The 24,667-nt window shown below is 46.7% G+C and overlaps 1 protein-coding gene and 1 non-coding gene across 2 annotated transcripts; both read left to right on the top strand.

Moving 5' to 3' along the window:
• Positions 1–2,120: 2,120 nt before the first annotated feature.
• NQO1 (NAD(P)H quinone dehydrogenase 1) lies at positions 2,121–21,639 on the top strand. The gene is made up of 6 exons (XM_050773380.1): positions 2,121–2,640; positions 12,474–12,638; positions 12,752–12,882; positions 15,892–16,005; positions 17,853–17,954; positions 19,766–21,639. The coding sequence occupies exons 1-6, from the start codon at positions 2,634–2,636 to the stop codon at positions 20,069–20,071; spliced, it is 825 nt and encodes a 274-aa protein (XP_050629337.1). The 5' UTR covers positions 2,121–2,633; the 3' UTR covers positions 20,072–21,639.
• A 744-nt stretch (positions 21,640–22,383) lies between these two features.
• LOC126945146 (small nucleolar RNA U13) lies at positions 22,384–22,490 on the top strand. Its single transcript, XR_007722318.1, has one exon. It is a non-coding gene; the product is annotated as a small nucleolar RNA U13 (small nucleolar RNA).
• The last annotated feature ends 2,177 nt before the right edge of the window (positions 22,491–24,667 follow it).

Raw genomic sequence — 24,667 nt, 5'->3', positions numbered from 1 at the left:
ATAGTGAGACCCTGTGTCTACCAAAAATAAATAAATAAAGATCAGCCAGGCATGGTGGCATGCACCTGTTGTCTCAGCTACTCAGGAGGCTGGGGCAGGAGGATTGCTTGACCCCAGAAGGTTGAGGCTGCAGTGAACTATCATCATGCCCCTGAGCCTCTAAATCCCAAATGATAGGAATGTCCATCTTATTCATTGTGGGCCTCTCAGACCACTCCTGACAGTTTATGCTAAATGAGATGACTTGGGGTGGGCCCCTATATAGTTCATGTTAACAAGATGACTGAGGATGGGAGCTGGTCATGCTGCAAACCAAAGACCGAATATGACACTCGAGGTTTGGGGCTTTGAGCCCCACCTCCAGATGGGTTGGGGAGACTGGAGATCGAGAAAACAATCTCACTAGAAGAGTGGGAGATAGACTAGCCAGCACACTGCGGCCTCGATCTGAATCAGCTCAGGTCTTTCCAGACACTAGTGACATTTGGCTATCTAAATTTAAATTAATTAAGGCCACGCGCAGTGGTACATGCCTGTAATCCTAGCACTTTGGGAGGCCGAGGTGGGTGGATCACCTGAGGTCAGGAGTTGGAGACCAACCTGGCCAACATGGTGAAACCCATCTCTACTAATAATACAAAACGTGGCTGAGTGTGGTGGCACATGCCTGTGGTCCTAGCTACTCGGGAAGCTGAGGCACAAGAATTGCTTGTGGAGATGGAGATTGCAGTGAGCCAAGAACCTGCCGCTACACTCCAGCCTGGGCAACACAGCAAAACTCTGCCTCAAAAAATAAAGTTTTAAAAAACCAATGTAATTAAAATTAAAACTTCACTTCCTCAGTCCACTGGCCACTTTTTTTTTTTCCTATTTTTTTAAGTGCACCACTGCGGCCGTGAACTCCTGGGCTCAAGTGATCTTTTCCCCTTAGATCCTGAGTAGCTGGGACCACAGGCGCCTGCCACCACGCCTGGCTGCTGGCCACATTTCCAGTGCTCAATAGCTACTTGAAGCTTGCGGCTACCTTACTTGGGCAGCACAGATAGGAAAAGTTCTATTGGACAGGGCTGCCTAGCCCTTTTTTAAAAGGTCCTTTTATACTATTTTGTCAGATGGGGTCTCACTTTGTTGCTCAGGCTTATTGCAAACTCCTGGGCTCAAGTGATCCTCCTGCCTAGGCCTCCCAAAATAATTCGTAAATACACAGTCCTCTCTTGTTGCATCAAAATGAATGCAAAAATGTCATGATGGGGCCCGGCGCGGTAGCTCATGCCTGTAATCCCAGCACTTTGGGAGGCTGAGCTGCTAGGATCACCTAAAGTCGGGAGTTGGACACCAGTATTCTGGTACCTCCTTAACTTTTGCACTGGAGGGACAATGGAAGGGCCCTGTGTCATCCTCACCTTCCCCATCTGTAATTCTTGTGATGGTTCATTACTACTTTAAAGCTCTAGTTCTTTTTCCTTCATTGACATCTTTAACTTTTTCTTTATAGAGATTTTTTTTTGGAGACGGAGTCTCGCTTGGTCACCCAGGTGGGAGTGCAGTGGCTCGATCTCGATCCACTGCAACCTCCGCCTCCTGGGTTCAAGCGATTCTCCCGCCTCTGCCTCCCGAGTAGCTGGGACTACAGGCGCCCGCCATCATGCCCGGCTAATTTTTGTATTTTTAGTACAGACAGGGTTTCCCCAGGTTGGCCAGGCTGGTCTCGAACTCATGACCTCAGGTGATCCGCCCACCTCAGCCTCCCAAAGTGCTGGGATTATAGGCATGAGCCACCGCGCCTGGCTCCGTTTTGGCTATTCTTTAATATGCCTCCCTATAACTGCTATCTCCACACCAGCCTTGCTTTAGCTCATGGGAAACAAAACCAATTAGTTCCCCCATTACCTGCCTTGAGGAGCAGGGGTGGTGCAGCGGCATGCACCCAGGGAAGTGTGTTGTATGGGCCCCCAAGTGCAGAATCTGAATCTTGCAAAGGAAGAAACAAATTCATCTCCACGGAACATGTCTCCCCAGTGCTCTCAGCCTTCCAAATCCACAGTCACAGTGACTCAGCAGAATCTGAGCCTGGGGCACCACAGTAATCTGCATCCGGCTTTTTTTCTGCTCCACTTCGTGCCAAGGCTCAAAGGGCAGGCCCACTCGATCCCTGGACTCTCTTGGGAACAACTTCCACCCTGCATCCCCTTGCACCTCAGGGCACAGTGCGCAGATGGGCTTGCCTTAGCCCCTTCAGCCAGATTTTTGAGGCCTCTGTCACACACCCCCACGAACCCCTCTTCCAGCCCCCAGAGACTTTTCTTGACTTCCACCAGTTGCTCAGGCGGGGCGGGTGGGAGTGGAGGGGCTCCTCCTTCACCCCCCAGGCTCCCTCCCTTCCTGGAGCTGCAGCCTTGGCATCCTCTAGCCCAGCACCTCAGGATCCAGGCGTTGGGTCCCGCCCTTGTTGACGTCCAACTCAAATGAGCCGCGCAGGATATATGAGAGAGACTGCACCGCGCACCACACACACGACTCCTGCAAGGTTGCCGCCGCTGGAATCGCCCGGCCCAGTGAGAGCCTAGTCCGGGCCAGGGTCGCCCCGGCAAGCACGAGTCCAGCCAATCAGCGCCCTGGACTGCACCAGCGCCATGGTCGGTGAGTGCTGGAAAGGGCGAGGCGCTTGGTCTCCGGAGTCCTGGTGCCTGTGGAGGAGGTTGTATGGGTTTGGCCCTGAGTTTTGTTCCTTGAGTCAAAACCCACAAAGGGAAGAGATTAGGGTCCTGGGATGAGCCTTGATGGGACTCCGGGAGAAGGAGAGCTTCTGTTTGTATCCGGAGTCGTGGATCCTTCCTCACTCCACCCCCACGAACTCCAGTGGGCATTTAGGAGAAACCTGACCTTGGACGCAGGAATTCCCTCCAAAACTGGGGTCAGAAACTGGCCGCTGGAGGCCAAATCAGGCTTACGGTCACAGCCCATACCTCTTTCGGGCTATAGTATTTAAACCAATTTGAATTAAGTTGCAAACATTAAAATGGGTGATTTCACTTAAAAATGTGGATTCCGAGCTTCTGAAGAAAATGAGAATATCTGGTGATTGGTGGACAGGAGTGGAGGAAACCGATACCTTTAGTTTGACAGAGACCAGAACCGGCTCCAAGCTGCCAGGCTCAGGTTTTGTTGTTTTGTTTTGTATTGTTTTGTTTTGAGACTGAGCTTTGCTCTTGTCGCCCAGGCTGGAGTGCAATGGTGCTATCTCAGCTCACCGCAACTTCCGCCTCCCGGGTTCAAGCGATTCTCCCATCTCAGCCTCCCGAGTAGCTGGGATTACAGGAGTGCGCCACCATGCATAGCTAGTTTTAATATTTTTAGTAGAGACGGGGTTTCGCCATGTTGGCCAGCGTGGTCTCAAACTCCCGACCTCAGGTGATCCGCCCACCTCGTCCTCCCCAAGTGCTGGGATTACTGACGTGAGCAGCCGTGCCGGGCCTTGGGAGGTATTTTCCATTGAGGCCCTTGGATTAGGCAAACCTGATCAGGTCGTTCTGGATCCATTTCTAGTATTGGGTCCATTTCAGTGATAGAGCCTCCCCACTCGGCCATCAACCCTAGGGGAACTTAGAGGTCAACCCAGCTCCACCCAAGGCATAAATAACCAGCTGAGACAACTGCAGGGACTGAGAGCTATTTCCCAAATAATCTCACTCTGAGACTGGACAGCGCTAAGATTTAGAAAGCTGTTGCCTCATCTGGGGCACAGTCCTGCGTTTTGTAATTTCTTTCCCTGTGAACCTGGTCCTGCCTCTAAAAATGCACGTGCACACACAGAAGCCCATCTTGGTCAAAGTGAGTGGAGGAAGAGATTGCCCTTGCAATTGACCGACTGAAATTATCAGAATCTCTGAGAAAGGGACTAAGCAGGGGATTGGTAGCCCAGAATGAGTTGCTGGCAGAGACAGCAGGGAATAGATTCTTACCTGAGAGGCTTGCCGCATACACGGTGGTTGCTATTTCCTTTGTATTTCTTTCTTAAGCTCCCCGAGGCACAGGCACCCTCTCCTCCAATACTAGGGCAGGAACTGTTTCCTGACTTTCCAGTCTTACAGAATGTTCTGTATTTATGCGTAGCTTAAACACAAAAAAGAGAGCTGGTAATGAGGGAAAAAAGGAAGACTTGGATCTTGTATCATTAGTTTTAGCTGTACCCGGCTAACCAAATCTTGAGGTTCACTAAAGCATCCAGGTTTTTTGTTTGCAACTAATAGATGTGTCTGATTCGCACTCATGTTCCCTGGAGCACTCAAGTGAAGAGAGAAGGCAGAAGGAGAATGCATGAAACTGATACAAAGTCTTACCTTTAACATACTTCTTTTTTTCTTTTTGAGACAGGGTCTTGCTCTGCTGCCCAGGCTGGAGTGCAGTGGCATGATCAGGGCTCACTTCAGCCTTGACCTCCTGGGCTCAAGTGATAGTCCCATCTTTGCCCCCTGAGTAGCTGGGACTACAGGTGTGTGCCACCACACTCAGCTAATTTTTTTGGTCAAAGCAGAACTTGAAACCTGGCTAAAAAATATTGTTTTTGGCTGGGTGTGGTGGCTCATACCTGTAACCCCAGCACTTTTGGGAGGCTGAGGCAGGAGGACTGCTTGAGGCCAGGAGTTCAAGACCAAGATTCAGCTCAAATGGCAAGCTCCTCTGAGGGCCTTTCCTAACGGGCCAGCCCCGAAGTCCTGAAGTTTTCCTCTGTGGAAGTTTTTTTTGAGACAGAGTCTCACTCTGTTGTCCAGACTGTAGTGCAGTGGTGTGCACTTCCCAGGTTCAAGCGATTCTTGTGCTGCAGCCTCCCCAGTAGCTAGGATTACAGGTGCACGCCACCACGCCCAGCTAATTTTTGTATATTTAGTAGAGACGGGGGTTTCACCATGTTGGTCAGGCTGGTCTCTAGCTCCTGACCTCAAGTGATCCACCCGCCTCGGCCTCCCAAAGTGCTGCGGTTACAGGCATGAGCCACCGCGCCCAGCCCTCTGTTGAACTTTGTCCCTTACCTCTCCTAACACACTAATGCCACTCTACCCTGAAGAGGTTATCTGTGTGTGCATCCTGTGGCCTCTCTCAGGGTAAACTCTAGTAGTGTAACTCCTCCCAGGTCATGTTGCTCAGCTAGTTAAGTGGCAGGAAGGGAAAATGAACCCTCCAGGCCCAGAAAACTTCTTTTCTGTTAATTGCCTATTCACAACCATCTGTCTGTTTGTTTGTTTGAGACAGAGGCTTGCTCTGCTGCCCAGGCTGGAGTGCAGTGGTGAAATCTCAGCTCATTGCAACCTTCGCCTCTTGGGTTCAAGCGATTCTCCTGCCTCAGCCTCCCGAGTAGCTGGGATTACAGGCGCCCGCCACCTCGCCTGGCTAATTTTTTTTTGCATTTTTAGTAGAGACAGGGTTTCACCATGTTGACCAGGCTGGTCTTGAACTCCTGGCATGAGGTGATCTGCCCGCCTTGGCCTCCCAAAGTGCTGAGATTATAGGTGTGAACCACCGCGCCCCACCCACCTTCTTTTGACCATTTTTCTTTTGAGTTGTTTTGGGGATCTACGTATTCCAGGTACTGCACTTTGGTGGTTATATTTGTTACAAATATATTATTCCTGTTTGTGTGTTGCCTTACATGAAAAATTGTAAAGTGACAGGCATGCTTATAGCTATTATCTGAGCTCCTTGAAAGATCAAGAGATGGATATTCTGACTTGTTCATTTTCCGAGAAGTACCTTGACTGTCTCACTACTTAGAAAATGCTTGTTCACGTTGATGAGAAGTCAATAAAATAAAAACTGTCAGAGCGGTGTTCAGTAAACACTGATAAGACTAACCGCGAGGTAAATTGCAAAGAAAATGCCTGTTAGAGCTTGATATGCTCACCTGCCTCCCAATCGTGTTAAATGCATGGGTTAAGAGGTAGGAATTTGTTGAGGTGGCCTCAGAGCTGCCTTTCCCTTTTCCCAGGCTATCCAAAGCAAGTCAGTCATTTCCAGCGCATGTAAATCACCATCAAACACCTACTGCACTGAATCTTAGTTTCAAGAGTCCAAAACCTCAGGACCAAGTTTGGAAATCCCCTGGTTTGGCATACTGGGCCCTGAAAGTTACACTTGGCTGAATTTAGCCCAAGAGGCACCTCCCTTGCTAGGTGTGGTCAATAATAAAAGCAGGAAGAGAGCTTAAGGCTTAAATGCGCCTTTCTAGTTATTTTAGTCATTTGTAGTTATTCATTAATGGTGCAAAAACGTTGCAGATGCCAGCTGGGCGCAGTGGCTCACGCCTGTAATCCCAGCACTTTGGGAGGCCAAGGCAGGTGGATCATGAGGTTAGGAGATCGAGACTATCCTGGCTAACATGGTGAAACCCTGTCTCTACTAAAAAAAAATACAAAAAATTAGCTGGGCATGGTGGCACACGCCTGTAGTCCCAGCTAGTTAGGAGGCTGAGGAAGGAGAATTGCTTGAACCCGGGAGTCAGAAGTTGATGTGAACCGTGATCGTGCCACTGCACTCCAGCCTAGGCCACAGAGCAAGACTCCATCCCCCCTCTGCCCCCACAAAAAGTTGCAGGCATTTTCTTCTCCCAGCTGCACCCACTGTTCATGGTAGGGTGTGAAGTAGCAGTGCACGCTATCAGGAGCAACTGTGGGAGTAAGCGTCCTTTCTCTGGCACTTCGCTCTATGCCCTTGCACACTGTTGTTTGTAAGTCTTACTGTTGCCCAGGCTGGAGTACAGTGGTGTGATCTTGGCCCACTGCAACCTCCACCTCCCTGGCTCAAGCGATCTTCCCACTTCAGCCTCCTGAGTAGCTGGAACTACAGGTGCCCACACCACCATGCCCAGCTAATTTTTTTTTTTTTTTTTTTTTTTTTTTTTTTTTTTTGGTAGAAACGGGGTTTCTCCATGTTGGCCAGGCTGGTCTCAAACTCCCAGGCTCAAGCAAGCTGCCTGCCTCGACCTCCCAAAGTGCTGGGATTGCAGGTGTGAGCCACTACGCCCAGCCACTCTCTACATTTTTAAATTATTCCAGTTTCACCACTTAATGACTACACACTTGGGTAACTTGCTTCTCTCCTGTGCCTCAGTTTTCTCATCTATAATATGGGGCTACTCATGGTATTGACCTCATAGGGTGTGTCTCAGTCTATTTTGTGCCTCCCTACATAATACTTGGGACTAGGTAGTTAATAAAAAAGAGAAATTGATTTCTCACCGTTCTGGAAGCTGGGAAGTCCGAGATCAAGGTGCTGGCAGGTTTGGTTGTCTGGTGAGAGCTGCATTTGGAGGAATGCTGCGTCCTTACACGGATGGTGGGAAGTAGAAGGTGGAAGGGCAGGTGAGCCCCGTGCTGGGCAAAGTCTCTTTTATGAGGGCCTTAATCCCGCTCACGAGGAAGGAGACCCCCTCACCTAATCACCTCTCACAGGTCCCATCTGTTAATACTCTCACATTGGCAGCACCTGAATTTTGGAGGCGACGTATTTAAAACACAGCAGGTTGCCCTGACAAAGGAAGAAAGTGCAGGCCAGGCGTGGTGGCTCACACCTAAAATCCCAACATTGTGGGAGGCTGAGGCAGGCAAAATTGCTCGAGTCCAGGAGTTTGAGACCAGCCTGGGCAACGTGGCAAAACCCTGTCTCTACAAAACAAAAATTAGGTGTGGTGGCACACACCTGTAGTCCCAGCTACTCAGGAGGCTGAGGTGGGAGGATCACTTGAGCCTGAGAGGTCAAGGCTGCAGTGACCTGAGATCATGCCACTGCATTCCAGCCTGGGCAACAGATCGAGACCCTGTCTCAGAAAAAGAAAAAAAGGAATGCAAAGCACTGAGAGCAGTGCCTAGCATATTATAAGGATCCACTAAATACTGTTCTTGCAAATTGAAGCATGCTGCCTCTGACAACCTTGTTAATATAAAAGAGGCCCATTTCCCTTCTACCTGTACCCTTTGCCATTTCTTACTTATAAAGGAAGCTGAGCTGTTAATAGTTTTTTTTTTTTTTTTTTTTTTTTTTTTTTTTTTTTTTTTTGAGACGGAGTCTTGCTCTGTAGCCCGGGCTGGAGTGCAGTGGCCGGATCTCAGCTCACTGCAAGCTCCGCCTCCCGGGTTTAGGCCATTCTCCTGCCTCAGCCTCCGGAGTAGCTGGGACTACAGGCGCCCGCCACCTCGCCCGGCTAGTTTTTTTTTTGTATTTTTAGTAGAGACGGGGTTTCACGGTGTTAGCCAGGATGGTCTCGATCTCCTGACCTCGTGATCCGCCCGTCTCGGCCTCCCAAAGTGCTGGGATTACAGGCTTGAGCCACCGCGCCCGGCCTGAGCTGTTAATAGTTTAATGTGATCTGCTGGGCGCGGTGGCTCATACCTGTAATCCCAGCTACTGGGGATGCTGAGGCAGGAGAATCGCTTGAACCCAAGAGGCGGAGGTTGCAGTGAGCTGAGATCATGCCACTGCACTCCAGTCTGGGCAACAGAGTGAGACTGTGTCTCAAAAAAAAAGAAAAAAATTTAATGTGATTGTTCCACATTTCTCCCCCTCATACCAACGTGCTGCAAATCTACATACAAATATGTGTCATTTCTTTTTTTTTCTTTTTTTTGTATTTTCTTTTTCTTCCTTCCCTTCCCTCTCTCTCTCCCTTCCTCTCACTTCTTTCATTTTAAATAAAAATGGATTCATATTCACTTGCCTTTTTATCAGTTAATAATATATCATGGATATCTTTTTGAGTCACTACATATAGTAAATTCATTTTAATTTTTTTTTTTTTTTTTTTTTTTTGAGACGGAGTCTTGCTCTGTCACCCAGGCTAGAGTGCAGTGGCCGGATCTCAGCTCACTGCAAGCTCCTCCTCCCGGGTTCACGCCATTCTCCTGCCTCAGCCTCCCGAGTAGCTGGGACTACAGGCACCCGCCACTTCGCCCGGCTAGTTTTTTGTATTTTTAGTAGAGACGGGGTTTCACCGTATTAGCCAGGATGGTCTCAATCTCCTGACCTCATGATCCGCCCGTCTCGGCCTCCCAAAGTGCTGGGATTACAGGCTTGAGCCACCGCGCCCGGCCCATTTTAATTTTTTTAATTTTTAAAATTTGTTTATTCGAGACAGGGTCTCCCTCTGTCGCCCAGGCTGGAGTACAGTGCGGCGATCACAGATCACTGCAGCCTCGACCTCCTGGGTTCAAGTGATCCTCCCATCTCTCAGCCTCCTGAGTAGTTGGGACTACAGGCATGCGCCGCCATGCCTGGCTAATTTTTGTACTTTTTGTAGAGAAGGGGTTTCGCTTTTGTCATGTTGCACAGGCTGGTCTTGAACTCCTGGGCTCAAGCAATCTTCCCACCTTGGCCTCCTGAGCAACTGTACCTGCTTAACAGTCTCTAAAAAAATTTTTTTTAGTGACAAGGTGTCACTATGCTGCCCAGTCTAGTCTCCAACTCCTGGCCTCAAGGGATCTGCCCACCTTGGCCTTCCAAGTAGCTGGGATTACAGGCATGTGCCACCACGCCCAGCCAGTTTAACTCATTCTTTTTAAAATATTTTTTTACTTTTATTTATTGATTTTTCTGAGACAGGGTCTTACTCTATTGCCCAGGCTGGAGTGCAGTGGCACGATCTCGGCTCACTGCAACCTCTGCTTCCCAAATTCAAGCGATTCTCCTGCCTCAGCCTCCCAAATAGCTGGGATTACAGGTGCCCGCTACCATGTCCAGCTAATTTTTGTATTTTTGTAGAGACAGGGTTTCACCATGTTGGCCAGGATGGTCTGGATCTCTTGATCGTATGACCCGCCCACCTCAGCCTCCCAAAGTGCTGGGATTACAGGCTCAAGCAACCGTGCCTGGCCAACTCATTCTTGTTAACAGCAAAATATCCTGTAGTGTGGATGTGCCCATAATTTATTAAAGTGTTCCCCATAGACAATCAGGTTATAGCTAATTTTTGCCAATGAAAAGCATGATGTAATACACATCCTTGGCTCTCATAGCCTGATGCTTTTACTCTGTAGAACAGATTCCTCCAAATTGGAGAGCGAGATAAAAGATTTATGTGTCTTTAAAGTTTTAAGAGATTCTGCCTGATTGCTCTCCCTAAAAGTTGAGGCGATTCATATTCCCACCAGTAACACGCCAGTTTTTCTGTTGGTACAATCTTAACCCTGGGTGTTATTTGTAACATTTTGTGGGTAAATGTAAACTCATGGTAAATGTAAACATGGTACCCATGTCAACTCATGGGTAAATGTCTTGTTTTCATTTTGATTTTCCTGACAGGCCACGCAGAGCATCTTTCCATTTGTTTGTTGTCATTTGCCTTTCCTGCTCTGTGAACAGTGTGTTCGGATCCTTGACCCACTTTTCCATTGCACTGTCTTTTCTAATCATTTGTGGGCATTCATTGGGAGTTTAACTCTGTGATGAGAAGTGCGAATTTCTTCTCCCAGTGGGTATCTTTTGACTTTGTTTATGGCGCTTTTTGCTAAACTTTTTTTTTTTTTTTTTTTTTGAGACAAAGTCTCACTCTTGTTGCCCAGGCTGGAGTGCAATGGTGTAATCTTGGCTCACTGCAACCTCCACCTCCCGGGTTCAAGTGATTCTCCTGCCTCAGCCTCCCAAGTAGCTGGGATTACAGGTGGCCACCACCACGCCCGGCTAATTTTTGTAGTTTTAGTAGATAAGGAGTTTCACCATGTTGGCCAGGCTGGTGTCGAACTCCTGACCTCAGGTGATCCACCTGCCTCGGCCTCCCAAAGTGCTGGGATTACAAGCGTGAGCCACTGCGCCACACCCAGAATTTTTTTTTTTTTTTAAATAAAGGATTCTCTACCCTGAGGTTATACAAATTCTACCATTCTTCCTTTAGTATTTAAATAGTTTCATTTAAAAATTTTGGATCTTTAATCTACTAGAAATTATGGTTGTATGTGATATATTAGTGGGGTAATTAAAGCCAAAAATTTTTTTGGTGACTACAATAGGCACATTAAAAAATGCACCAGTTCATTTTTTAGAGACAGGGTCTCGCTCTGGCATTCAGTGGTTCAATCATAGTTCACTGCAGCCTCGAACTCCCAGGCTTAAGCAATCCTCCCACCTCAGCCTCCCAAATAGCTAGGATTACAGATGTGAGTCACCATGCCCAGCTAGTTTTTTATTTTATTATTTTTTTGAGATGTCGTCTCACTCTGTTGCCCAGGCTGGAGTGTAGTGGTGCGATCTTGGCTCACTGCAACCTCTCCGTCCCGGGTTCAAGCAGTTCTCTGCCTTAGTCTCCCGAGTAGTTGGGATTACAGGTGGCGCCACCATGCCTGGCTACTTTTTGTATTTTTTAGTAGAGATGAGGTTTCACCATTTTGGCCAGGTTGGTCTTGAACTCCTGACCTGAATCCCAAAGTGCTGAGCCACCATGCCTGGCCCTAGTTTTTTGTATTATGCATTTTTTGTAGAGACAGGGTTTCGCCATGTTGCCCAGGCTGGTCACGAACTCCTGGGCTCAAGCAGTCCTCCTACCTTGGCCTCCCAAAGCTCTGGGACTACAGGCATGAGTCACCGCACCCAGCCCTCACAAGTTCTAACTGGATTTTCACAAACTGAAAAATTATGTATTCAGCACCCCAACGTCCCTTTTGTGTCCTTTGAGCCACTACCCTCAGACAAGGGAAACCACTTAACTGAGTTTTAACACCTATGCAGGTTGAGTATCTCTTATCTGAAATACGTGGGACCAGAAATGTTTTGAATTTCGGATTTTTTTGGATTTTGGAATATTTGTATTATATTTACTGGTTGAGGATCCCAAATTCAAAATCCTCCAATGAGCATTTCCTTTGTCATGTCAGCACTTAAAAATGTTGGATTTTCCCATTTGGGATGGTCAACTTGTAATAGTTTTCTAGGGGAATCATCTTATTTTCATGCAGATAACTCATTAGATATGCCAACACTTTTTTTTTTTTTTTTGAGACAGAGTCTTGCTTTGTCACCCAGACTGTAGTGCACTGGTGCAATCTTGGCTCACTGCAACCTCCACCTCCCAGGTTCAAGCAATTCTCCTGCCTCAGCCTCCCGAGTAGCTGGGATTACAGGTGCCCGCCACCACACCCAGCTAATTTTTGTGTTTTTAGTAGAGACAGGGTTTCACCATGTTGGCCAGGCTGGTCTCGAACTGCTGACCTCAAGTGATCCGCCCGCCTCGGCCTCCCAAAGTGCTGGGATTACAGGCGTGAGTCACAGAGTCCGGCTGTCAACACTATTTATTAAATCAGCCACTGATTTAAATCCTTCCTTTAATCTTCAGTACTTTTAAGGGGAAAATACATTTCTGGCTGCAGGGGATGGAATGGAATAACCTAATGTCTAACAAAGCCGCCCCCTCCTTTACAGACTGCAACTCCCCTGTAGCTGAAGGCTTGCTGGTTGGTAATGGGTTTTCCCCGGGTGCTTTGTGTGTGTCTCTGTAGGCAAAAGAGCACTGATCGTACTGGCTCACTCAGAAAGGACATCCTTCAACTATGCCATGAAGGAGGCTGCTGTAGCAGCTTTGAAGAAGAAAGGGTGGGAGGTGGCGGAGTCGGACCTCTATGCCATGAACTTCAATCCCATCATTTCCAGAAAGGACATCACAGGTAGGAGTTCCTCCTCCCCTTTTTAATTAGTTCTTTGCGGATCTCCTTGCCTGTGGGTCCTCTGGCCCGGCTTTGGCTCCTCTGGCCCCAGCCTCTCTTTTTCTTCTCTGCAGGTAAACTGAAGGACCCTGCGAACTTTCAGTATGCTGCCGAATCTACTCTGGCTTATAAAGAGGGCCGTCTGAGCCCAGATATTGTGGCTGAACAAAAGAAGCTGGAAGCTGCAGACCTTGTGATATTCCAGGTATGGGGGGACATTGGAAGTGGTGTCAGGGGCATTTGCATGCTTATTGTCCTAGACATGTCACCTAATTAGCTATGGGATCTTAAACAGTCACCCACTTTACTGCATTCTCTGCAAATAAGGGTGATTACTTTAAAGGTGCAGTATTACATGGATTTCACAGATATTGGGAATCTGGCTGTATTACTGTTGCATATGTAAATGCAACTGCAAGGCCAGGCGCGGTGGCTCACGCCTATAATCCCAGCACTTTAGGAGGCCGAAGCAGGCGGATCACTTGAGGTCAGGAGTTCGAGACTATCATGGCCAACATGGTAAAACCTGGTCTCTACTAAAACTACAAAAATTAGCTGGGCATGGTGGCATGTGCCTGTAGTCCCAGTTACTCTGGAGGCTGAGGCAGGAGAATTGCTTGAACCTGGCATGTGGAGGTTGAAGTGAGCCAAGATTGTGCCACTGTACCCCATCCTGGCGACATGGCGACAGAGCGAGACTCCGTCTCAAAAAAAAAAGAAAAAAAAAAGAGAGAGAAAGAAATGCAACTGCATAGATGATGTACAACCCTTGAGCTTGCTTTCTTCTATGTACTTAGTCTCCCCTTCAGTTAGCGATTCCTTCAGTTAGTGATTCCTGTTGGACTCTCAAAATTTGCAGTTCTCCTCCTTTCTCCATAAAAATCCCAAATACTTTGTAGAATAATCCATGACACATTGACTTCTCTGCCATTGTAGCCTGCCAGCTGAAGGGGGCTTTGAAACCCTGCTGAATGTGTTCCTGCAGCAAACCACAGCCTTTCTTCTTCGGGAAGCGGCCTTACCATTTAGCAGACAATACTGGGATTATGCGTGAATCTCGTCAGTGATCTTTCCTATAAATGTGACTGTACTCAATGACTTTGCTTTTACCAATTCCAGCCAGTCTTTTGATATTGAACATAGAATGTATATGATCCTGGAAACCACGAACAGGGTGGTATAGGCTGTGGCTTTTTTTTTTTCTTTCTTTTTTTTTTTTTTTTTTTTTTTAGTTATTCAGTCAGCTACAAAACATCCAATCCTTGAAGTCCTTTATTTTACCCACAGGCCTGTTGCTAGGAATCAAAGCCACATGCCACTAGCCAGTACCCCAAAGGATGCCTTTAAAAAAAATTAAATTGGAGACAAGGTCTCACGGTCGCCCAGGATGGAGTGCAGTGGCAAGATCTCCGCTCACTGCTGCCTCAACCTCCTCGGCTCAAGTGATCCTCCCACCTCAGTCTCCTGAATAGCTGGGAGTATTGGTGCACGCCACCATGCCATGCTAATTTTTAAATTTTTTTTGTATGGATAGGGTCTCACCACGTTGTCCAGGCTGGTCTCAAACTCTTGGGCTCAAGTGATCCGCCTGCCTCGGCCTCCCAAAGGGCTAGGATTATCTTTAAATCATGAATCAAGGATAAGAAAACCTCCTGGTAGAGTCCGTGCTCTGCTTTTATTAGGATAAGAGGTCAGATAAGACTTTCTCACGGGAAGTCCCTGATGAACCTTAGTTACACTAATTATTAATTATTATTTTTATTTTTTAACATTTTATTCATTTATTTATGTATTTGTTTATTTATTTGTTTTTGAGATGGAGTCTTGCTCTGTTGCCTAGGCTAGAGTGCAATGGCGTGATCTCGGCTCACTGCAACCTCCGCCTCCCGGGTTCAAGCCATTCTCCTGCCTCAGTCTCCCAAGTAGCTGGGACTATAGGCATGTGCCACCATGCTCGACTAATTGTTGTATTTTTAGTAGAGACAGGGTTTCACTACGTTGGCCAGGCTGGTCTCAAACTCCTGATCTCAAGTGATCCACCCACCTTGGCCTCCAAAAGTGCTTGAATTAAAGGCGTGAGCAACCGCGCCTAGCCACATTGATGACGATGATGATTATTATTTAGAGGTGGAGTCTTGCTCTGTCACCCAGGCTGGGATACAGTGGTGATCACAGCTCCCTGTAGCCTCCAACTCCGGGGCTCAAGCAATCGTCCTGCCTCAGCCTCTCACATAGCTAGGACTAGAGATGTGCACCACCACAACAGGCTAATTTTTAAATTTTTTTGTAGAGACAGAGTCTCACTTTGTTGCCCAGGCTGGTCTCAAACTCTTGGGCTCAAGTGGTCCTCCCACCTTGGCCTCCCAAAATACTGGGATTATAGGCATGAGCAACTGCACTCGGCCATCACACTGATTATTAGTTTGCATTTTTGAGTGATTGTGTTTATTCTAAGTGATACGATTTTTCATCCATGATAACAAGGGACAGTCATAAAAGGAGGAAGGCCTATCTTCATTTTTTTCCACGATGGGGTCTCACTCTGTCACCCAGGCTGGAGTGCAGTGGCACAATCTCGGCTCACTGTAACCTCCACCTCCCAGGTTCAAGTGATTCTCCTGCCTCAACAGCCTGAGTAGCTGGGACTACAGGCATCCACCACCACACCCGGTTGATTTTGGTATTTTTAGTAGAGATGGGGTTTCACCATGTTGGCCAGGCTGATCTCAAACTCCTGCCCTCAAGTGATCCACCTGCCTCAGCCTCCCAAAGGGCTGGGATTACAGGCGTGCGCCACTGCGCCTGGCCAACAGTCATATTGTTGATACCACACCTACTAAAGCAAACCCTTGGGAAAATACTGATTGAGGCGACACCCTGAAGCAAACCTTGTTTGCAATCCTTGCTATTTAGACTTTGCTGACAAATGTGATTTCATACAAACAAGTTTCATATCAATAAGTCTTCTGTGTATGTAGCTTTCTTGGACCCACTCAATATTTGCATTTTCAGGGAAAAAGAAGACTGTCCAATTGGCTGACCAAGGACAATAATGATCTCTTTCCTTAAAGTGCTAACTCCCCAGGAGGAATGGGAAAGGCGTGAAGAGGGGCTCCCCCACAGAGCCATAATGGGGAGCAGCTCAGCACCCCGAGTCGCCTTCTGGGCTTGGGGAGCCTCTGGTCTGAACTTGATGATGTCTTCTGTCCTGCAGTTCCCCCTACAGTGGTTTGGAGTCCCTGCCATTCTGAAAGGCTGGTTTGAGCGAGTGTTCGTAGGAGAGTTTGCTTACACGCTCGCTGCCATGTATGACAAAGGACCCTTCCAGGTAGGTAGATGGTTCTGAATGCTCTGACAGCCGGCTTCTGGGTGGTCTGTCCTGATGCAGGTTTTGTTTGTTTGTTTGTTGTTTGTTGTTTTTTGTTTTTGAGATGGAGTTTCCCTCTTGTCGCCCAGGCTGGAGTGCAATGGTGCATTCTCGGCTCACTGTAACCTCTGCCTCCTGGGTTCAAGCGATTCTCTTGCCTCAGCCTCCTGAATAGCTGGGATTACAGGCATGGGCCACCACACCTGGCTAATTTTGTATTTTTAGTAGAGACAGGGTTTCTCCACATTGGTTAGGCTGGTCTTGAACTCCTGACCTCAGGTGATCCACCCCCCTCAGCCTCCCAATGTGCTGGGATTACAGGTGTGAGCCGCCGCGCCCGGCTCTGATGCAGGGTTTTGAGCACAATTAGATCCTAAGCCTAGGCTCCGGGTCCTTTGGCAGAGATGCATGATCAAGTTTTTACAGATGGAATGACATGATATTTGGGATTTGTTTTAAAATGCTCCAGAGGCTGAGCATGGCGGCTCACACCTGGAATTTCAGCACTTTGGGAGGCCAAGACAGGCAGATCACCTGAGGTCAGGAGTTTCAGACCAGTCTGGCCAACATGGCAAAACCCCATCTCTACTAAAAATACAAAAATTAGCTGGGTGTGGTGGTGGGCCCCTATAATCCCAGCTACTTGGGAGGCTGAGGCAGGAGAATTGCTTGAAACCCAGGAGGTGGAGGTTACAGTGAGCCAAGATCGCACCACTGCACTCCAGCCTGGGCAACAAAGCAAGACTCCGTCTTAAAAAAATAAAATAAAAGGCCAGGCGTGGTGGCTCACACCTGTAATCCTAGCACTTTGGGAGGCCAAGGCGGGCAGATCATGAGTTCAGGAGATCGAAACCATCCGGTGAAACCTCGTCTCTACTAAAAATACAAAAAATTAGCCAGGCGTGGTGGTGGGCACCTGTAGTCCCAGCTACTTGGGAGGCTGAGGCAAGATAATTGCTTGAACCCGGAAGGCAGAGGTTTCAGTGAGCTGAGATCGCACCACTGCACTCCAGCCTGAGTGAGAGAGCAAGACTCCATATCAAAAACAAAAACAAAAACAAAAACAAAAACAAAAATTAGCCAGATGTGGTGGTGAGCGCCTGTAATCCCAACTACTTGGGAGGCTAAGGCTGGAGAATCACTTGAACCCGGGAGACAGTTTGCAGTTAGTCGAGAGGGTGCCACTGCACCCCAGCCTGGGTGACAGAGCCAGACTCTGTCTCAGAGAAAAAAAAAATGAAAAAATAAAATAAAATAAAATGCTCCAGAGAAAAAGGGGGTCATGGGTCGAGCTAAAACTAGAATGGCAAAATACTGAGAGATGAAGATGAGTGATAGATGCAGTACTATTTTCTCATTTACGTGTGTTAAAAATTTCCATAATAAAAACAAAAAAAGGCCTGTCTTCATTTTTCGGAGGCCCAAATCCTGCACAGGGAACCCTTCAAGACCTTCCAGATGAAAGAGCTTGTCCTACGCCATGCCTAGCCCGTGGGAGGATGGATGAGAACGCCCAGTAACTCCACCTAGGCAGCCAGCAGCAAGCACTGATTTTGGATGTGGTGACAGCCTCGCCCTGAGCCACACGTGGGGGTTTGGAATCCTTGGTTTGCCCCAGGCCGCTGGTCTGTAGACCGTCTAGTCTGCAGAGTCATACTGTGTAGCTCAGGGGAGCCAAAGTATGAAGTAACATAAACAGCAAATAGGACAGACTTGTGTGTTCTTGTCCCTGGAGCTGTTTCATTAACTTCTTGTCACAAGAGGATGTGGAGGGGAATGAAGTTTGTTATTGTTTTTTTCTTTTGCAGAGTAAGAAGGCAGTGCTTTCTATCACCACTGGTGGCAGCGGCTCCATGTACTCTCTGCAAGGGATCCATGGGGACATGAATGTCATTCTCTGGCCAATTCAGGTACCTCATTTTCTTTTCTTTTCTTTTTTTTTTCTTTGAGACGGAGTCTCGCTCTGTCACCTAGGCTGGACAGCAGTGGCACCATCTCGGCTCACTGCAACCTCTACCCACTGGGTTCAAGCGATTCTCCTGCCTCAGCCTACTGAGTAGCTGGGATTACAGGCGCCCGCCACCACACTCAGCTAATTTTTGTATTTTTAGTAGAGACGGGGTCTTGCCATGTTAGCCAAGCTGGTTTCAAACTCTTGACCTCAAATGATCCTCCTGCCTCAGCCTCCCAAAGTACTGGGATTACAGGCATGAGCCACTGCACCCGGCCAGGTACCTCATTTTCAACGAACCTTCAGGGGAATTCATTAATTGAGCCTTCTATGGAGTTCAAAACCTCAAGATAGCATCTGAAAATAGATCTTGAGTTGTGAAGATGAAAGCGTGGTCATGATTCAGAATGACGGGAGCTTCCTTTAGGAACTTGCCTGCCTTCCCGGGTGCCTGTGTGTGTGAAATACACCTGCACGTGCGTGTGTTCAAACAGCATTCTCTCCCAGCCAAGGACTAGTGTGAATCACTACCCTTGATTTGTTTAGCCGTGGGCCCCAGTCTCGCCAGATGACTGACATCTCTCTCCAGCCTTCCTGTCCTTCTCCAGGTTGCTGATACAGTCTCACAGACTATTAGAGCCCAAGACAATTTAAGAAATGATTTACTCAGAGGCTGAGGCAGAAGGATCGCTTGTGCCCAGGACTTTGAGACCAGCCTGGGCAACATAGTGAGAACTCCTCTCTAAAAAAAAAAAAAAAAAAAAAAAAAAAAAAAAAAAAAAAAATTAGCATACACCTGTGGTCCCAGCTACTTGGGAGTCTAAGGCGACAGACCCAGGAGTTCGAGGCTGCAGTATGATGAGCCTCGAACTATGATCACACCACTGCATGCCAGCCTGGGATACAGGGCGAGACCCTGTTTCAAAGAAAAAAGAAATAATTTGTCTAGCCAGTTTATACATGGATAAAACTGGATAAAACTGAAGCCTGGGGTGGGCTTATTGGTGTTACCAGACCCTCAGGATAATTTCTATAAAGAGGGAGGTTGGAGAGAAGAGCCAATGAGAGGCCACTTATGAAAATCATTTATCAAGACTCATCTGGGCCTGTAATCCCAGCACTTTGGGAGACCAGCACTTTGGTGGGTCACTTGAGGTCAGGAGTTCAAGACCAGCCTGGTAAACATGGTGAAACCCTATCTCTACTAAAGATACAAAAATTAGCTGGGCATGATGGTACATGCCTATAGTCACAGCTACTCAGGAGGCTGAGGCAGGAGGAGAATTGCTTGAACCCAGGAGGCAGAGGTTGCAGCAAGCCGAGATTGCGCCACTGCACTCCATCCTGGGCGACTGAGCGAGACTCTGCCTCAAAAAAAAAAAAAAAAGGAAAAGAAAGAAAAAAAAAAAAGACCCATCTGGTTATATGGAGAGGTGGAGAAATGCACCCACCGCAGGTCTTGGTGAGTCACCTGCCAAGAAACTGAGACTCCCTAAAGTAAGAAAACTTCTAGCCTTCTTGGCAAAGGATTCAGGTTGGCACAGTTTCAAGGGTTTATGCATTTAAAGAAGAGCACACCTGAGAAGGCTAAAATTGGTAACAGCTAGGTATAGGGTAGGAGAGAGACGCCAGCTCTGAACTGATTCTCTAGGGTGCCTGAGGCCTCCTCATCAGAGTGTCTTACTGGGAAGCCCAGACCAACTTCTGTCGTTTATAGTACAACTGCACGGAATTGGTTGACTTACCTCTCTGTGCTTTTTGTATCCTCAGAGTGGCATTCTGCATTTCTGTGGCTTCCAAGTCTTAGAACCTCAACTGACATATAGCATTGGGCACACTCCAGCAGACGCCCGAATTCAGATCCTGGAAGGATGGAAGAAACGCCTGGAGAATATTTGGGATGAGACACCACTGTATTTTGCTCCAAGCAGCCTCTTTGACCTAAACTTCCAGGCAGGATTCTTAATGAAAAAAGAGGTACAGGATGAGGAGAAAAACAAGAAATTTGGCCTTTCTGTGGGCCATCACTTGGGCAAGTCCATCCCAACGGACAACCAGATCAAAGCCAGAAAATGAGATTCCTAAGACTGGATTTCCTTCTAACATGTTATCAAATCTGGGTGTCTTTCCAGGCTTCCCTGACTTGCTTTATTTTTTAAGATTTGGGTTTTTCTTTTTCCACAAGGAATAAATAGGAGAGGGAATCGACTGTATTCATGCATTTTGGGATCATTTTATTATTCAATGTAACTGATTCTTATGATTACTATCATGGCATATAACCAAAATCCAACTGGGCTCAAGAGGCCACTTAGGGAAGATGTAGAAAGATGCTAGAAAATGTTCTTTAAAGGCATCTACACAATTTAATTCCTCTTTTTAGGGCTAAAATTTTAGGGTGAAGTCTAGCTAGGTATCATTCAATTCTCCGATGTTCTATTAATCACCTCTCTGTAGTTTATGGCAGAAAGGAATTGCTCTGAGAAAGAAAAGACTGAATCTACCTGCCCTAAGGGACTTAACTTGTTAGTAATCTAACACTTGCTTATGATATTTCTTGCTTTCAATTACAATGCGGTGACTAATATGCCTAGCACGAGTATCACTGTTCTTCAACTTTCATTGTTTCTATACAGTACACAGATACCTTGAAAGGAAGAGCTAATAAACCTCTTCTTTACTGCAGTCATCTACTTTATTTTTAATTAAAAAAAAATTTTTTTTTGAAACAGTCTTGCTGTGTTGCCTAGGCTGGAGTGCAGTGGCATGATCTCAGCTCACTGCAACCTCTGACTCCCGGGTTCCAGCGATTCTCCTGCCTCAGCCTCCCTAGTAGCTGGGATGACAGGCGCCTGCCATCATGACTGGCTAATTTTTGTATTTTTGGTAGAGACGGGGTTTCACCATGTTGACCAGGCTGGTGTCGAACTCCTGACCTCAGGTGATCCGCCTGCCTCGGCCTCCCAAAGTGCTGGGATTACAGGCGTGAGCCACCGCACCTGGCCCTTGCAATCTTCTACTTTAAGGTTTGCAGAGATAACCCAGTAAATTCACACCGTACATCTGCAATGTGAATTCAAGAAAGGAAATAGTACCTTCAATACTTAAAAACAGCCTTCCACAAAAAATACTTTATTTCTGATCTACACAAACTTTCGGAAGGTTATCTTCTTTATCATTGCTAAACTGATGACTTACCATGAGATGGGGTCCAGTCCCATGACTTTGGGGTACAATTGTAAACTTGAGTTTTATCAACTTTGGTGAACAGTTTTGGCATAATAGTCAATTTCTACTTCTGGAAGTCATCTCGTCCCACTGTTGGTATTATATAATTCAAGGAGAATATGATAAAACACTGCCCTCTTGTGGTGCATTGAAAGAAGAGCTGAGAAATAATGAAAAGGTTGCCTGAAAAATGGGAGACAGCCTCTTACTTGCCAAGAAAAACGAAGGGATTGGACCGAGCTGGAGAACCTCCTTTACCAGATGCTGATTGGCACTGGTGGTTTTTGCTCTCGACAGTATCCACAATAGCTGATGGCTGGGTGTTTCAGTTTGAAAATATTTTCTGTTGCCTTCAACTTCACTGCAATTTTGTGTCAATTTCTGAAAGATCCGAATAAATAAAATTCATTTCTACAAAACAGACCCACACTCATTGGTAACAGTGAAGCTAACGATAGTGGAATCTAGTGGGAGACAGATCAGAGGATTCAATCGTAAACTGCAGCTGGAAGCCCCTTGGTGACGTGGCTTGACAACTCACCCAGCAGGGCTGCTTCCTACTAAATGGTAACAGAACAACCTATTCATCCTCTCAGGGAATTTAAAAGAGAGCCAGGAAAGGTAGTGGTATAGAAATGAAGAAAAACAGGCCAGGTGCAATGGTTCACGCCTGTAATCCCAGCACTTTGGGAGGCTGAGGCGGGTGGATCACCAGACGTCAGGAAACCCCATCTTTACTAAAAATTTAAAAAATTAGCTGGGTGTGGTGGCTCGTTGTCTGTAATCCCAGCTACTCAGGAGGCTGAGGCAGGAGAACTGCTTGAACCTGGGAGGTGGAGGTTTCAGTGAGCTGAGATCGTGCCACTGCACTCCATCCTAGGTGATAAGAGTGAGACTCTGTCTCCAAAAAATAAGAGACGTCTATTAAGACAGCCAGGTGAGGCTGACAAGTAGGCAGTTGGATAGGAGGAACCTGGAGTTAAGGCAGAAGTTATGGCTGGAGATGCACATTTGGGAATCTTCAACATATAGATGGTGTTGAAAGCAATGAGATTGGCTGGGATCAATCTCATTGAGTTTTGAGAGAAGAGATTTGATGATTTACCTCTGGGGCTCGACAATGTTAGGAGGTGAAGATGAGAGTGAAAAGCAGTGGTCAGATCCTTTTGTAGTTCCTAAGTGTGAGATGTTTGGGTGTTCACGTGCATGTGTGAGATGTGCCACCCTTGAACCTTGTTATGATGTCAGTACATTTTCCCATCTGACATGAAAAAAACAAACAAACAAAAAACCAGTGTTCAGGGATGCAGGAGAGCTGAGTGTGGTGTCCTGAAAGCCAAGCGAAGAAAGTGTTTGAAGATGCCAGGGGCAGTGGCTCACGCCTGTAATCCCAGCATTTTGGGAGGCTGAGGAGGGTGGATCACCTGAGGTCAGGAGTTCGAGACCAGCCTGGCTAACATGGTGAAATCCCGTTTCTACTAAAAATAGAAAAAATTAGCCGGACGTGGTGGTGCGTGCCTGTAATCCCAGCCACTAGGGAGGCTGAAGCAGGAGGATCGCTTGAACCAGGAGGTGGAGGTTGCAGTGAGCTGAGATCACGCCATTGCACTCCAGCTTGGGCAACAAGAGTGAAACTCCGTCTCCAAGAAAAAAAAAAAAAAAAAAAGAAAGTTTGAAAGAGGGAATGATCAGGTGTGTCAAATACTGCTGACAAGTCAAGCAAGACAATGCCTGGGAAGTGACCACTGGACTTGGCCGTGTGGAACCCATTCATTGATGACATTGACAAAGCACCATTTCAGTAGAGTGGCGTGATGAAAGCCTGATTTGAATGGGTTTAAGAGAGAATGGAAGGAGAGGAATAGAAATAGGGTGGAGGAGGCTGTGTGATCAAAGAACAAATTTTTAAAAAGAGATCAGAGACATTACAACAAATTTATATGTCAATAGAAATGACTCAGAGAGAGGAAAAGTTTTGATGCTGACGACAAAGGGATATCTTTGAAGAAGTCAAAATGCTATGTTTGTTTATTTATCCCCTCCAAAACTCAAGTTGAAATTTAATCCCCAGTGTGGCAGAATTGAGAGGTGGTGGCCTTTGCCCACCAGTGGGCAACTGGTGACTTTAAAATAGGAAGAGAGACCTGAGTCCTTTGCATGCTCAGCCGGTTGCCCACTTATGATAACTCATTAATCCATGAGTAGTGGGTTAATCTATACATGAGGACAGGGCCCTCCTCATGACTTTTTTTTTTTTTTGAGATGGTTTCACTGTTACCCAGGTTGGAGTGCGTGCTCAGCCCTCTAGCCATGAGAGCTTACAACACCTTGGGATTCTTGGGCGTCCTCACCAGCAAGAAGGCTCTCACTAGATGCAGCCCCACCACCTGGACTTCTTGGCCTCCATAGCTGTAAGAAATTCTTTTTCTTTATAATTTGCCCAGCTTCAGGTATTCTGTTAAAAACAACAGAAAACAGACTAATACACAGAAGGATGTGAGAAGTAGTGCACAAGAGCTAGAAGAGCAGAGTAGTATCAAGACTAGTAATACTAATACAAGGAAACACTTAGGAGGCACTAACTGTGCCAGGAACTAGGTAATTTTACATGGACTAACTTGCTTAACCCTTTCAACAACTCTACAAGGAAGGTTCTGTTACTGTTTTCACTTTATAGCAAAGGAAATTGAGGAATGGAGGTTATATTGTAGGCAAACTCAAGAGCCTATGCTTTTAAACACTGTTATATTGCCTCAGTAGAAGCAGAGATGGCACCATGAAATAAAGCATGAGAGTCGCAACCAACACCTCTTTTTCTGAGAATAAGACCATTAGTGTTGCTGTTGAGAAACTACAGCTATCTTTTGATTTCTAGAGTCCCTACCCTGTTCTCAGCAGGGATAAATGATATTTTGGTTCTCTTCTAGGCTTAGATGGCTGCAGAGAATTTGTTTCTTGTAAGTTAATAGAGTAAGGCTCTTACCAGCTTGGAGTAGAGAAGGACAATTCCTTTCTTATTCTGGACACTGTACTTAAATTATGTAACTGAGATTGCATCAGATTTTCTGGCAGCCCCATACTATTGTAGTCCCATCTTCAGACCAGTATTTTGCCCACATAAGCTGTTTTTTTGAACCAAAATATATAATTTGGTATTTATACTTATTACATTTCATTTGGTTATTGCTCATTTCCAGTGCTGTTGAAGTCAATAAACACCAAAAGACAATTTTTATTATTTTTTTCCTTTTCTTTTTTTTCGGACGGGGTCTCTGTTATCCAGGCTGGAGTGCAGTGGCATGATGACAGCTCACTGCAGCCTCAAACTCCTGGACTTAAGTGATCCTCTCACCTTAGCCTCCTAAGTAGCTGGGACTATGGGTGCGTGCCACCATGCCTGGCTAATCATTTTATGTTTTGTATATACGAAGTCTCATTTTGTTG

Source organism: Macaca thibetana, chromosome 20 (genome assembly GCF_024542745.1).
Source record: "Macaca thibetana thibetana isolate TM-01 chromosome 20, ASM2454274v1, whole genome shotgun sequence".
In the NCBI taxonomy this organism is placed as follows: domain Eukaryota; kingdom Metazoa; phylum Chordata; class Mammalia; order Primates; family Cercopithecidae; genus Macaca; species Macaca thibetana.
The sequence above is the reverse complement of the archived record's forward strand: the minus strand, read 5'-3'. Positions and strand labels throughout refer to the sequence as shown.

What these genes read in the sequence shown, in the direction of transcription:
- NQO1 (XM_050773380.1), top strand. An exon ending in CAGACCTTGTGATATTCCAG is followed by an intron (nt 12,883 to 15,891) that starts GTATGGGGGGAC and finishes TCTGTCCTGCAG; the next exon opens with TTCCCCCTACAGTGGTTTGG. An exon ending in ATGACAAAGGACCCTTCCAG is followed by an intron (nt 16,006 to 17,852) that starts GTAGGTAGATGG and finishes TTTCTTTTGCAG; the next exon opens with AGTAAGAAGGCAGTGCTTTC.